Here is a 13,645-nt window from a genome sequence, read left to right on the forward strand (position 1 = left end):
ATAACATAAGCTTCTAATGTGGCTGGGCGTGTTAGCCAGTGCGCGGAGATAAGAAGGTCCTGGAGTGGTGGTGTGCGTTCTGGGAATAGCTTTATTAGGGCCGAGGGTTGCCGAGGTCCATGTCAGGGCTCAGCCCATTACAAGTACTGCCAGGATCTTGTACAGTGGGTTGCCACAGGTCTTTAAGAAGCCGATAGGTAGGTGGTCGTTTCCGGGTGCTTTCTATGACGAGGCTCAAGATAAGGCTAGTTTAATATCGTCAGGCCATACCCTCTTGTGTATCTGGAAAAGTGACTGCCAAGGCGTGGACAGAGTAGGGTCTTGGACATTTGACGAGTTAGCTGGTGGACCTGGGAAGAATCGATTGGCGAGGGTTGTGGGTAGTTAATAGTGTACTGGCTTAGTCTTTAAAGGTAAGTAGCCGGGGAGGGCCGGTTGGTTTGAAGCTTTTGCAGCGAGCCCACCGTTCCAGCTTCCACAGCAGTGTGGTATCACGTGTGGCTTTTTGTAGTGCAGTTCTCCAAGTCTTAGTCTTCGTTTCTTTGACTACTTTAGATAGACTCTTGTATTTGCGCTTAATTTAGGCTTAGTTATACTCCGTGGGTGTATTCTTTAGGGTCCTCTCAGCCTGCCTCGCCTCTGCAGTTCTCTTTTGGATCCCAGAGTTCCACCATGGTGCTTGAAATCCGTTGCTGGTCTTCTTTCTAGGTGTGCTGATATCTGCTATTCTTGTGAGCTCGGCTATTAGCCAGTTGAAAGCCCTGTTCTAGCCTTGGGTGGTTTGAATATTATTGTGCAGGTGTGAGCAGCTGGTTTTATCAAGGCCAATAGCAATAGGTAGGAGCTTAGCTTCAGCTTTTACTCTCCCCTCGTCCATCTTTTTCCAATCCTACCCTGTTAGCCGTGGCGGTGGCTGTGGTCGGGTGAGGTAAGTCTCGATGACTTGGGGGTAGTGATCAGATCTTGCCCTCTCTTCTATGCCGTAGTAGGTGTATTGAATGTCTCCTGAGTTCATATTAGGTCTAGTGTGGGCGGTCTGCCTCTCTGAGCTCCCTGTGGTTCTCTAGTTATCGTGCCTCGAGGGGTGACTAGATCGAACTCCCAGTGGATAGCCAGTTGAAGCAGAGCTTCAGAATCCGGCTCGTATATCAAACTGGTCCCATAGTGGGTGGTGTAGAGTGAAGTCTCCTGGGAGGACCACCGGGCTAGATGGCCTGGGATGGTCCAATAGACTCTTCGGTAGAGTTTTGTCGGTGGGGGAGTTGTATATCGACCAGACCTCCAGGCTCTCTGCACCAGTACCTGGGATCCATCCCTTACACCAGTCCCGCGTAGCCTCATAGTTCTATTGGCTGATGTCTAGTGTTTTCTTGACGAAGATAGCTGCCCTGCCCTCTGGTTGGTTGACTAGGTGGTAGGTTGTATGGACAAGGAAGTGGACCACATATGGATGTGGCCCAGGTAGGTTTGAATTACCCAAGCCATCTACCCACATTAAACCCTCAACAACCCTGGGCCCCCCGATATCAACACACACTTTATATTCCACCCAGAGAGACCAAAATGAAGCTTTTCTTTTACTTGTTTTTGCTCCAGGTACCCACTAATGACCAAATATACCGAGGAGGATGTTAAAAATGCCCAGAAAGACATTGCCGCTGGTATAAGCCAGCGACAAGCGTCCAAAAAGCACGGGATTCCACGTTCCACCCTTTGATGGTACCCTACCAAGGAACCTTGCACGTCATCGGGTTCAAACCAGGCGCAAGCGAGAAGCAGATGCAATGTATGACTCTGACAGTGATTGAGCTACATTTTGGTATAACTCCCATAGTAATTGACCCAATATTAGTCTTGTTGTGGCCAGTGTGAGCATTCAGGGGTAATCTCAACAAGGTTGTGTGGCTGGTGTGGTGGTGGTGGACCAGATCCACATGTGGTCCATTTCCTGGTCATCCAACCTATCGACTGCTCCTCGGGCAGTAGGTTGATTTGGTGTGTGGATTAATCCACGGCTCTTGGATAGCCAGGAGGTCGAATTTTGCTTCCTCCAGTAGTAATTCTAAGGCTTGTTTATTGCATTGGGTATTCCATTGTGGTATTGTGATTCCCATTATAATGTGGGAGTGGGCTGCGAGCTAGGTAGTAGGTTAGGTTGTGGATCAGGCTGGGAGCTAGGCTGAGAGCTAGGCTGAGAGCTGGGTTGAGATGTGGATGGGAAGCGGATCTGGGGACTGAGCTGAGAGAAGGGATTTGGGAGAGTTGTGAGCCGACTCTGCCTCGGATCCTGTGAGGTGTCACGGCGGTTGCACCGTGACCGTCGTTGATCTAGTGATGGAGCTTCACGTGCAGAGCATGGGCCCATGCGATTTGAATGACTTCGCATCTCGCTGCCGCGAGACCTGTTTGTAGCTCTTTAAGCTACGTCTTGACAATAGAGCCTGCCCGTACCCGACGGAATAGAGCCCAGACTGTAGCTTAGCTGGATATCATTGTCACTAATCTGTCAACCTGCCCTGCCCGTGACATGAGGCTTGTTGTATATACGTGGGCCTTCCTCTCTTCCTGACCTGTTCTTCAGCCTAGTAGTGGCTGTCGTCCTGGCTGTTGGTGAAGGTAAGGGATGAGGCTGGCGTTGTGGGTGTAGGTGTAGCCGCTTCGAAGGTACGGGGCCGGTGCTGATATGCTTCTCTAGCCGTGCCTTCTTGCGTTCCGGGCATTCCTTGTCCCAGGCTGGATGTCTCCCTCTGCAGGTTGGGCACTTGCAAGGCAGGTGGCGGGTGAGGGTGTGGCACTGTGCCTCTCCTTCCTTTCCACCTGTACCGTGAGCCCCCGTGCCGCACCTGGGATATAGGGAGTCCTTCTTGCAGTAGCGACTGGTGTGGCCCCATTTCCAGCATTTGTAGCACTGGGTAGGTCGTAATGGTGCCCAGTATGGCTCGCAGTTAAGTATCTGGGCCTTGAAAACCACACCTGTATTGTAAATCGTTTTAGTTTCTACTTGATTTTTGAGAGTGATTAAGATAGATACCTATTTGAGGTTCTGGTGTTTTAGGTACTGGAATTTGACTTTCTTAAGTAATTTTAAACCTAATGCTTTACCGAATTCTATGTCCGGGATTCCCTACATATCGGATTTATAGACCCCTTTTACTAATACTATAAAAGTTTTTTAAGCTTCCTTCGCTTAGTTACCGAAATTTTATTGGATTTAGTTATTATTTAAAGAATATTAGTCCATAGTAGTCGAGTCGGTAAAAGTAATTATTGTATCTTTACTAGGGAGTTTCCGAATAGCTATATATAACGAACCCCTATCCGAAAACGCTGAAAGGGATACTGGTTGAAGGCACTTCTGAAAAATCCTGGTTCGGTACAGCTAAACAGTTTACAACAGTTGGATTGTTTTAATCAAAAAAGTCTTGATACCAATAACTGTGACTTGAATTGCATACTGCAGAACTGTCTATCTACACCAGCCAGTTCCTCGGTATATATAGACCTTAAGTTCCCAAGTACCTCCGTACTGGCTCACTCCGGCTCACTGGTGATCGGTGGTGATTCCTCATGGCTCACCTTCGCCAAGCAGGTCAACAGTTTCATACCTAGCCTTCCAATGTAGGCACTGGTTGCCATAAAAGAGCAAGGAGAGGCATTATCCTGTTAAAAAACCACAGAAGTACTCCATACTCTCTTCTCTATAATAAACCCCAGATAATAGGGATAATATAGCTCTAACACTTCTCGCTATTAATCCTACTATATTCTTTTTCCCACACAAAAGAGCCAGCCTTTTCACACCCATATATTATACCCCAAAACATCCAACCGTGAGACTTTTGCCGTATCGTAGCCCAGGCCTCGATATCTTTAATTTGTGTAAAGTAAGCTACCTTTTCCATGTCGGGTTGTTAGTAGCGCAGGTCTCGTCACTGAAGGCCACCTATTCCCAGTCTTCCGGGCGAAGCTGAAGTCCTAATTGCTCACGGGCAAAGGCCAGTCGTTCGGCTCGGTGTTAGGCGGTAAGCTTGATCCTCCGCGGTAGGACCTAACGACTGGAGCCGGCTATTCTTATAGCTATGGTGAAGGCCGTATCCTTCCAGTGGTTAAATCCTTCCAAATACAGCTTTAAATCTAGCTAACTGAGCTTGCGAGCGATAGGGTCGTCATTGAGAGAGCGAGTAATACGGTCCTTCTCTTCGTCGGCAAACCGCGAGGGCTTCCGGCTACGACGGTTAGTTCGCGGGGTCAACGGTGTAGTGAGGGCATATTGAATCTGTTTATCCGACGCGCCAGTGGCCCCGCGCATAGCCGCGTAGGACATATAGGCGTCTCCGCGCAAGGCACGTATCTGAATCTGTGGCGAACTAATTAGCCAGTAAGAATTGAAGAGGGTTAGGAATATATATGGCTACCTTTTGCTCACGCGGGAGCTCTGGAGCCCTGTGAGCCTTCAGGTGCCAGTGTGGCCGTTGTTGCCTTGCCAATTGGAGCCGGTAGAAGCGCTCGGCTGTGGGTGGCGTGTCAATATCGTTGTGGTTGATAAGAGCGTTGATTTCCATCGTGGTGGTGGTGGGTGTGGTCGATGGCCGTGGTGTTGCGCGAGAGGGTTCGCATTGCCTTAAGAATTGACAGGTACCCTTGCCATGGAAATTAGTAGCAAAGTGACTTCGGATACGATGGATTTCGATATTGCGTATGTGGCTGCTGATCGCTGACATATTGGCCTGTTGTTTTATGGGGCAAATCCAACGTTACCATATATTCTCTTGGTATAGGTGTAGTTAACGAGGGAAAATCTACGCGGTTACCTGGAGTGCTCGGGCTAATTCGCCCACATGTGCATACCATCATCGCTCTTGGTCGGCCAAGTCACGAGCTCAGACACCCAGTTCCCACCACTGAAGCCATCATCACGCGTAAATCGAATCAAGGTAAGGCCGTAGGCCGTTTTGGGCCTTCGCCACTCTCACCAGGCAGAGGACGGAAGGCTGAGTGGGGTGGAACCGCACATTCTTCCACACATTGTAGCCATCACATTTGACAAATGTCTGTAAGGCAAATTTCATTTCATTTCATGAGCTCAGATGTCGAGTTTTGCTCCAAAATTCACCTTGTGGCCTTATATCATACATAAACTTGCAGTTTCAAACAAGACCTCCTTCTACCATCCATAGCCATCCGTCCGCAATCACTACGTCATGACCGGGAAGTAATCACACTGGATCCTGAAATAGGCGTTATAATTTGGACTGTCGGTGTCCTCTATGCAGTGTACCCAGTTGTCGTGGCTGAAGACGGCGCAGGGGTAATGGCCCTGATCACAAACAACCTGGTTGACGTCTGGATGGTAGGAACAATTTGTATTCACGCCGAAAGGGTTGAATCCGATGTCAAATTGCGGGATAGGCATCTGGTATCCAGGGTCGCATTCCGAGCCGGTACCAAGATGCAATGTTGCGTTGTACGGATGGCAAGGGTTGAAATACTTCACGCTCACATGGGACTCGAAGATGTCGTAGTAGCACAGGTATGTCCAGCCGGGATCTCCCGACATGAAGGTTCTGCGGTACAAAACCCAAAGTCTGCCGGGATCAACCTCCCCCGGAGTGGTCTGGGTGGAGGTCGGATGGGTGGGGACGTACTGACTGGCAGTCGGATTGGCGGAAGCAGAGAGACGGACAGTTGTGCCGGTGGGAACGGCTTGAGAGGAAGTCAAGACGGTCGAGTTTGACTGGGAAATGGAAGAGGAAGTCAAGTCGGTCGAAGTTGACTGGGAGATGGTAGAGGACTCCCAAGTGAATGAGACAGCTATGAACCGCACAATATCAGTCAAACGAAACAAAGTACAAATGCAAGTTCAAGCAAATTTGGATCTCTTACCAGTAGAGGTGATGTCGACTGCCTTCAGTCTCCCCGCATCTGGGAAACCAACGGCGGCAGTGGCGCCGATCAGGAGGAGCAAAAGCTTGAACATCGCAATGGTTGAAGACAATGGTTGAAAGCAATGGTTGAAGTTGGGTTGATTGAGGAGCTTGATTGACGGATGGAAGAGATTGGATGGCAGAACATGAACGAGCTGGCAGATGGGCAATCGGGGCAAAATTTGTACCCAGAGAACTGAGGAGCTGCCGGGCTGTCTGTCACCTGTGATCACGGCTGTCACTACTTTACATCATCACTCTGGCATTTCGGCCGTGTTCAAGATTTCGCGCCTGCCTCTCCTGAAATAAGCATTTGGCGGTCTTCCACGGGCGTAAAAACGCGGGACCTGTTTTAGACGGCAGGTTCGTACCGGAACTTCCAAGCACCATTCACCGAGGTGGTCATGCATTGAATCCAGAAGTCCCGTTCCTCCGACAGGCCCGCCTTCAATCGGCGAATTGACCACCTCATTTCTTCATCAGATAGGTACCTTGCCTATCGGTATCGACCTGACTCCGAGATGAGAATCGATGTATCAACGTCTGACAATTGATAAGCAGAGTACATTATGGGAGGCAGCTTCCACTGCTTCGGGCGCTTTTCTTTCAGACCTGTTGTGATATATATGATGGTTTCGAATGTAGAGCCAACTAGGTATATTCGACGGTATAAAAGTCTACATATCCGCCATCCTCTCCTTGCATTCACCACACTACCATTTCGCTGTTTGTTATGGCTAGCCCTTCTCTTACCCAGATAGTCAGCATGGAGATTAAAACTAGAAATCAACTTACCGGATCCCTTAGGCTCGTGTTTTAAACCCACGCATTCCAGGTGAAACCACTCCCTTGGACACTCTGCCCCATCACAGGCCACCATTGTCCCGTAGCTAATACTGTTACACGTGCAGTACTTTAGTTTGCCTTCATCTGGCTCATCATCTGGCTCATCATCTATCGTCATATTACCGATATCAGCGCGACCAGATTCAACCAGAAGTGAAACCGCGGTGAGGTTGCTCATCTCTTTCGCCACTTCCAGAGGCGTCTTGTCATCGTTATTTCTCTCGTCCAATCTGAGTGTGTGATCCATCAAGACTTTCAAGGCGCTGCGGTCGGGGTTTGACGACTTGATAGTGACATTGTGGAGTGGAAAATTTCCGTTGTCATCCAGGACATTTGCAGCAGCCCCATTCGTTATATTTAAGATGCGAGAGAGAGGCTAACGATGCGGCCGGGCAAAGCCTCGTCAATGGGTTCTAATTCGAAAGCTAAAGTCTCCAAAGGGGTAAGGCCGAAGGAATCACGCTCCAGCAAACGTTGGGAGTGGAGGAGGTCGGGAAGGAATTCAGCCACGAAGTATCGCTTCTTGTGGCAACTTTCATGAATATTGGGCCGAGATCCGCGGGATCCGTAGCTCAACACCACCGCGCTTCGCAGGCTCTCGAGGACGTGGAAATGTGATCATTCCAGAATGTGGAGGGGTAAGAGTTGGGGTGATTGATGTGCCGGGTCGTATAACTGCGGAAATAATTCTTTGACAATCCTATATAGACAGGATACCTGGGTGGTGATGCGGCAGAGTGTATTCCGCAACAAGGCTTCATCCCTGGCGGTAGTCCTGAGTCTTAAAATGTTTATCACACTGGTTATGTCAGTTAAGTTGAGGTTTTGCCTAAAGCACCCCAGCAGCGTTTCAAACAGTTCGAGATTCCCAATCATGATGGCAATACGCAATGCCGAGCGTCGGTTTGCGAGAGGGCTAATGTTAGCTGCCAACTCGGCGTGCCAATCAAGAAAGGGTCGGACTATCTCAAGGTCTTCTTTCCTGATCGCCTTCTCGAGGGCTGATATGGCGATATGTGTCTTGTATGCATTCGCGCCCCATCGTAACAAATATTGACAGACACTTGCGTGTCGACCTCGCGCCGCAATCACTAGCGCAGTTATGGCTCCGCCTGTTATGTCTGGCTCATCAACGGGATGCCCAGCTTCCACAAAGAAGTTGACTTGCTTAAGATTACCTTCAGCAGCAGCAGTCCATATAGTGGTGTCCTTGGCGGATCGAGATGATGGAAATAACGATTCATCATCCGAGACGGCCGAATGAAATCGCTTATAATGATTGTCAAGATCCCTTTGTGAGGTATACCCAACTCGTGAGGCAAAGCAATCTTGTACAGAGTACCTATATGACCTTTCATGGTTCGAGATGTGGCGCTCTCGCTCATCTCGCTCGGGAAACCCCTCAGAAAACTTGGAGCATTGCAATCTGTTGCATTTGAATCTTCCAGAGCCGTTGAGCTCCAAGAGTACTTTGCGCTCGCGATCGGTGAGGATCGTCTGGTCAATGTTTTCTATTGTGTGTCTGATGGTGGTGACAGCATTGTGTAGAGTCATGTCGTCCGACGGGCTGGTGTTGGCTGTACCGGAGTCGCCGTTCTGACTTGTGACAGGTGTTGGTCTTGCGTTATCGTTATCATGAAGCTGTTCTGGGTTTGGAGAGCTATCCTGCCCCTGTGTGAAAAGGTGTTGTGCAGAATCAAGCACTCTTTTCTTGATATTGGCATCGACTTCATCTTTGGACACTTTCATCTGTTGTAGATGCTCTTTCCAATAGGATTGCGCGTAATCAAAAAGCCCGTAGTAGCCTGTTATCGTTGAAGCCGCGATCTCTTCAGTTGAGTAAACGCGGGTGTTGAAAGCCGGCGAGGACAGAATATTAGGTACAAAACAGGGCCATCTTTACATGAGCCATTGACAAAGATACCCTCCCAGATTGTATCAGATAGCTGCTTCATGTCAAGACTCACAGGAATTGACTGCTGAAACACAGGAAGAAAAATGTAATCTTACCTGCGGGCAGTGTTGTGTACCAGACCGACTATGGCCTCGTGTTCCGATGCGGCCTGTTTGAGATACTCGCAGCGGTTGAGTTCAACCAGTGATCTGCACAACTCCTTGCAGCTATCTACCCGACGACGATCAATATCGCAGTTTTGTTTTTCGAGGTTGATGCAAAAGCTTGACTGAATCTCGCGCCACCGCAAGGGCCTGGGGGAGCACACCAAACCACTCCAGTATGGCTCGAGCTGTCTTACTTTTCGGGCCAGATCGGTCAAGTACTCGAGCTGCAACCCGATCATATGCCGCATTCATTTGCCTCGGAAAGTTGTCTTTGGACAGCTCATCATTGAGATCGGCCACCGATGCCTGGTCATAAAGATTGTCCAGTACCACTTTCGCGTAAAAAAACATTCCTGCGAGCGGCCGTCAACTTGCTTGTTCCAGGTTGCTTGTGGTTCTGTTATTTAATGAGGATTTCAAAAGTACCATTTGCAGTTAAGGTGACCTTCTCAGTGATCTCATTTGCCCTAGAAGCCCATCATCTTGTTCGAGAAGTTGGTCGAGGAAGGCACAAAGCATGTGTTCCATTGCTGATTTATTGACAACGCCGGCCCTGCTGTGTTTGAAGTAGAAATAGGCAAGACTACCTCCAAGAATATCCTCTTCGGACCTAACGCGTTCAATGACTCGCGATACCAGAGTGGTCTTGCCTAATACAGGGAACACAAGGGGGTAGTGTCAGTAAGTTAATGAACAAAGAAAAGTTCATAGAGAAGCTATACAAGCACTTTGCCGTAGTATTCTTTAGAGGAAAAGGAAGATATGTGCTTACCGGAACCTGGCATTCCACTGAGGTAAAGAATCTCCCCCCTGTTGGATCTTCCATACATCCATTTCTTAAACTCGGGTTGGTCGAGAACCCAACTGTGACTTGAATTGCATACTACAGAACTGTCTATCTATACTAGCCAGTTCCTCCGTATATATAAACCTCTATCCTTTCAGTACCTCTGTACCTTACTTACTATGGTTTACTAATAAGCGATAGTAATCTACCCTAGCTTATTACGCTTATTAAGTAAGCCTAGTAATTCGGTTTACCTTTATTAAAAGGTAATCCGGTTCATTACTTTATAACCCTACCGTTATATTTGTTTAATTAACTACTATAGTTTACTATAATTCTTTCTCGGTCTTACTACTTAATTAATCTATAATATAATATCTCCCTGTGACAAACCCCTATCCAGAACCTCTGAAAACGATACTAGTCAAAGGCACTTCTAAACAATGCTAATTCGGTATAGCTAAGTAGTATATAATAAACGGCTCCTCTTAATCATAATAGCTAAAATACTAACGATTATAATTTATATTATATACTGTTTTGGGGTGCGGCCACAGGCCTGAGGGTATCAGGGAGGAAGTGGGGCTCCCGGAGGATTCGAGGGTTCAGCGTTGAATTGCAAGGGGGCGGAGGAGGTTAACATAGCTATTTTCGTGCCGGCCATGCGGCTTGATCTGTCTAATCGGACGATAGTTCTTGATGCGGCTACTATACCGGCTAGGAATAACCTTGCACAGCAGCATGCGAGGGTTATTCGGGACACGATGAAGACGAACAAGCTGGTTGGGATGAATGTGACGCTGGATGAGCTGAGGTTGTTGGAGGAGGTTTTGGGTTCGATGGTTGAGAGATGTAGGGAGTGGGAGCACAAGGAGGAGTGCGAGTACTTTACGGGTGGTAAGGCAATGGCCCGTCCCATTGGTATTGGGACAGGGGGGGAAATTATTTGTGACTGTGGGTTGGGCGTTTTTCCAGAAGGCTATCATTTGGACTATATGGGGAACACGTGGAAGCATGCCAGGAAGTCTTGTGTGCGGGCGGCAATATTACCGGTGTTTGCCAGCTCGTTGGTGAATGAGCTACCTTTGCCGCCTGTGTTGAGTTCGCTGCCCACTCCGTCACCGACGCTGGTGGTGGCTCCCGCCAGTACCGCGAGGCAGACGATACCGAGTATTCCTGTGCAGGGAAGGGGAAAGGAGCAGTGCGCAGACAGATGATGGAGAGGAGCTGATGAAGTGCGCAAAGTGCAAGAAGGCGAGATATTGCAGTCAGAAGTGTCAGAAGATTGACTGAAAGGATCACAAGAAGGCGTGTCGGTGAGAAGGCATGGTTGGATGATGTATGGCATGTTTGAGATTTGTATGTGTATTGTGGACCTGAGGTGGGTATGGTAGATGGAACAAAGCTCTGAAAGATAGCTGTAATTTGTAGAAGAAAACCATGTTGTCTGCCGACCTTTATTAAAAACATATTGCTTGTAGGGGTGATTGTTGTGCATGCTAGGGGTTAGGGTTGTCAGGTCATCTCGTCTGGGCTCCAGTCAGTCGTTAGACATTTGCAACCCCGCATTCACGCTTAGGAGGCCATCAAAGCCGCAACACTCCCAACTGAAGCCATCAAAAAACCCCATTATTGAAGACCTCTTGTCTCAGTAGCCACAAGGCCTTTCTAATCCACCCAATAGTCCAGAAAAAAAATGGCGGACATCTCCATCCGCAAATGGATCCGCTGGGAGCCTCACTCCCCCACACCACCAACGTCCGTCATCGTGCTCACCTCCCCCCAACGTCGTTTTGTCGATATCAGAGTCATCCTCCCGCTTCCTACCCCTCCAGACTCGGAATTGCCACTAGAGCAACTAGAGTGGGCTATCGCAGGCACGTCGACTTCTTCCCCGGTTTTGAACCCCAAGACGAAAGAAGTGGAGTATTCGCATTGTGTTTGGAGTCACTGGATTGATTCACGGGTCAATAACAGGGATGCTGGGGCTGACGAGGGAGATAATTACCCTGTGGAGGGACACCCCGAGTTGACGCTGGAAAGGGGGAGGATGGTGAACCCCGCTAGTGGGAGGGTGGAGGGGTACGAGGAGATGTGGGTGGCTGGGGAAGTGAGGGCGGTGGAGGGAGTGGGGTGTGTTGTTTTGGAGTATGATGCTGATTTGAAGGGGGAGGAGGGGTGGGCTCGAGGGGAGGGGGGAACCAAGGGGAGGTCGAAAGGGTGGGGAGGGGGATGGTGGTTCGGTTGGGGGGTATGTAAAGGGTTTTTGAGGGATGGGGAGGATGTGAGGGTTGAGAGGTGGGTTTGGGAGGGGAAAGAGGAAAGTGGGAGAAGAGGGTTAGGATTGGGAGTGGGGGGGTTGGGGGGGGGGGGGTGATTCCGGTTGAGTTTGTTACTGAGGTTGGGGGCAGATGGAGGTTGGGGATGAGGTTATGGGTGTGGGTGGAAGGAGGTGGAAAGTTGTTGAGAAGAGTTTGGTTTAAGAGGCGGAATGTGGTGCTACACGACTGTCTTGGATTTGAGTCTCTATAATTGTCGAAAGTGGCTTCTTGGCTTGAGGCATGGCCGCTCTGCCGCCGCAGCCGTGCCATCACGGGCCGCTCTGAGGCTGAAGTCTAAACCCCCCGTAGCTGATCCTTGGCGGTCAGATTGGGAAGTCTTGCCTAAGCCGTGTTGAAGTCTTGGATGGAGTCCCAGTTGCGATCTGACTGTCAAACACCGATGAGTCAGCACTGGCGTCGCACGCCCAATGTATGGCCGGTTTCAAGATGTAGGTGGCTGACAATATTGGACTGACGGAGAAGCCATACAACGTCAAAAGCTTCAAAATGTCCATGAAGCTGCCTACAAAGCCAGAAAATATGAACTTTTGATCATCACATTCCATCCATTCATTCTCTTTCAGGTTATCATCGACAATAACCAACGCTGAATCTGGCATTCGGCTTCCTCTCTTTACTTCGATCTTTTTGTTAACGGCGTCAATAATCTATTCAACTCAAAATGAACCCTTACCAGCAGCAGCAACATCAGCCCATCCCTTACAGCAATTTCGGCACCACTGGCGGTCACGTAGCCTCCTACAATACCGGAAGACACGCCCAAGCTAACCCAGGAACGCAAAGCTTCAGCGGCTATGGTAATGGCGTTGCCTACGCCCAGCCCATCCCTCATGCCTCCCAGGCCGCCTTGACCTCCCACTTTGCAGACAGCGCCCGCACCCAAGTCAACTACGCCCGTACCCACAACGGCCGTCCAGGCTCATCCGCCGAACGTGAACAATACCAAAACATCCCCTCCAACATCCAAATGCCCGGTGCAGCAGCCACCTACGTCGCCCCCGGAACAGTCTACGGCGGGCCTGGGAACTCTGACCCGAGACGTGGAAATGTCATGTATGCTTCTACCTCGCTGAAGGGCAACCCCCCAGGACCGACACGGAACAATCACGCACGCGTGGCGCCTACGTTGAACGGTGCTGTTCCGGCAAACCATGACAAGAAAAAGAAGTGTGCCGAGCCGGCGGTGTTTAGCAACTATGCATATGACCACAGGGGAACACAGGCGCAGAACATGGGTGGGAGTGTCTATCCGATTACTACGAATGGCAACACTTACTTGCCGCCTTGTGGGCATGCCAACCCGAATGTCAAGCCTGGTTGTAGGCATTGTGTGGCTGCTATTGGAGCCACTTCTCGATCTTAAGTCTTGAAGAGAGATGTTTGGGGTTGGCGGTGTTCGGGGATTTGTTCACACTGGAGTTGGGAGCTGAGGGTTAGTGTACTAGGATGAGGGTTGGGGTACTAGATATCTACGCACCTGGGCTTGGTGGTGTTAAACTCAAAAGTCAGGTAACCAGCCGCAGCGCACACACTTCTGGATTTTGCACGCCTGCATAGACCAATATCTTCCATCTATTAATCCATCCAAACCCTCCCAACTTTTGAAAGTTTTCTTATTTTTTTTCTTCCCTCGCCCTTCGGGGCATTCGGTCAATTTGAAACAATACAGAGAAAATTAGCATGGC

General features: G+C 49.4%; 5 protein-coding genes across 5 annotated transcripts; 2 read left to right on the forward strand and 3 right to left on the reverse strand.

The window, feature by feature from the left end:
• Positions 1 to 4,138: 4,138 nt before the first annotated feature.
• On the reverse strand, positions 4,139 to 4,761 carry QC764_607965 (uncharacterized protein; the record flags this gene model as incomplete). The annotated part of the gene is made up of 3 exons (XM_062949289.1): positions 4,139 to 4,357; positions 4,416 to 4,581; positions 4,679 to 4,761. The coding sequence occupies 3 exons, from the start codon at positions 4,759 to 4,761 to the stop codon at positions 4,139 to 4,141; spliced, it is 468 nt and encodes a 155-aa protein (XP_062797975.1).
• A 292-nt stretch (positions 4,762 to 5,053) lies between these two features.
• On the reverse strand, positions 5,054 to 6,124 carry QC764_607967 (uncharacterized protein). Its single transcript, XM_062949290.1, has 2 exons — positions 5,884 to 6,124; positions 5,054 to 5,811 (listed from the first exon to the last, which is right to left on the reverse strand). The coding sequence occupies exons 1-2, from the start codon at positions 5,975 to 5,977 to the stop codon at positions 5,195 to 5,197; spliced, it is 711 nt and encodes a 236-aa protein (XP_062797976.1). The 5' UTR covers positions 5,978 to 6,124; the 3' UTR covers positions 5,054 to 5,194.
• A 296-nt stretch (positions 6,125 to 6,420) lies between these two features.
• Positions 6,421 to 6,804, reverse strand: QC764_607970 (uncharacterized protein; the record flags this gene model as incomplete). Its single annotated transcript, XM_062949291.1, has 1 exon — positions 6,421 to 6,804. One exon carries the CDS (start codon positions 6,802 to 6,804, stop codon positions 6,421 to 6,423), a length of 384 nt encoding a protein of 127 aa, XP_062797977.1.
• Positions 6,805 to 11,314: 4,510 nt separating this feature from the next.
• Positions 11,315 to 12,101, forward strand: QC764_608000 (uncharacterized protein; the record flags this gene model as incomplete). The annotated part of the gene is made up of 2 exons (XM_062949292.1): positions 11,315 to 11,869; positions 12,030 to 12,101. The coding sequence occupies 2 exons, from the start codon at positions 11,315 to 11,317 to the stop codon at positions 12,099 to 12,101; spliced, it is 627 nt and encodes a 208-aa protein (XP_062797978.1).
• A 520-nt stretch (positions 12,102 to 12,621) lies between these two features.
• QC764_0097750 (uncharacterized protein) lies at positions 12,622 to 13,323 on the forward strand (the record flags this gene model as incomplete). The annotated part of the gene is made up of 1 exon (XM_062941026.1): positions 12,622 to 13,323. One exon carries the CDS (start codon positions 12,622 to 12,624, stop codon positions 13,321 to 13,323), a length of 702 nt encoding a protein of 233 aa, XP_062797979.1.
• Positions 13,324 to 13,645: the final 322 nt, after the last annotated feature.

Source organism: Podospora pseudoanserina, chromosome 6, assembly GCF_035222485.1.
Source record: "Podospora pseudoanserina strain CBS 124.78 chromosome 6, whole genome shotgun sequence".
Lineage (NCBI taxonomy): Eukaryota > Fungi > Ascomycota > Sordariomycetes > Sordariales > Podosporaceae > Podospora > Podospora pseudoanserina.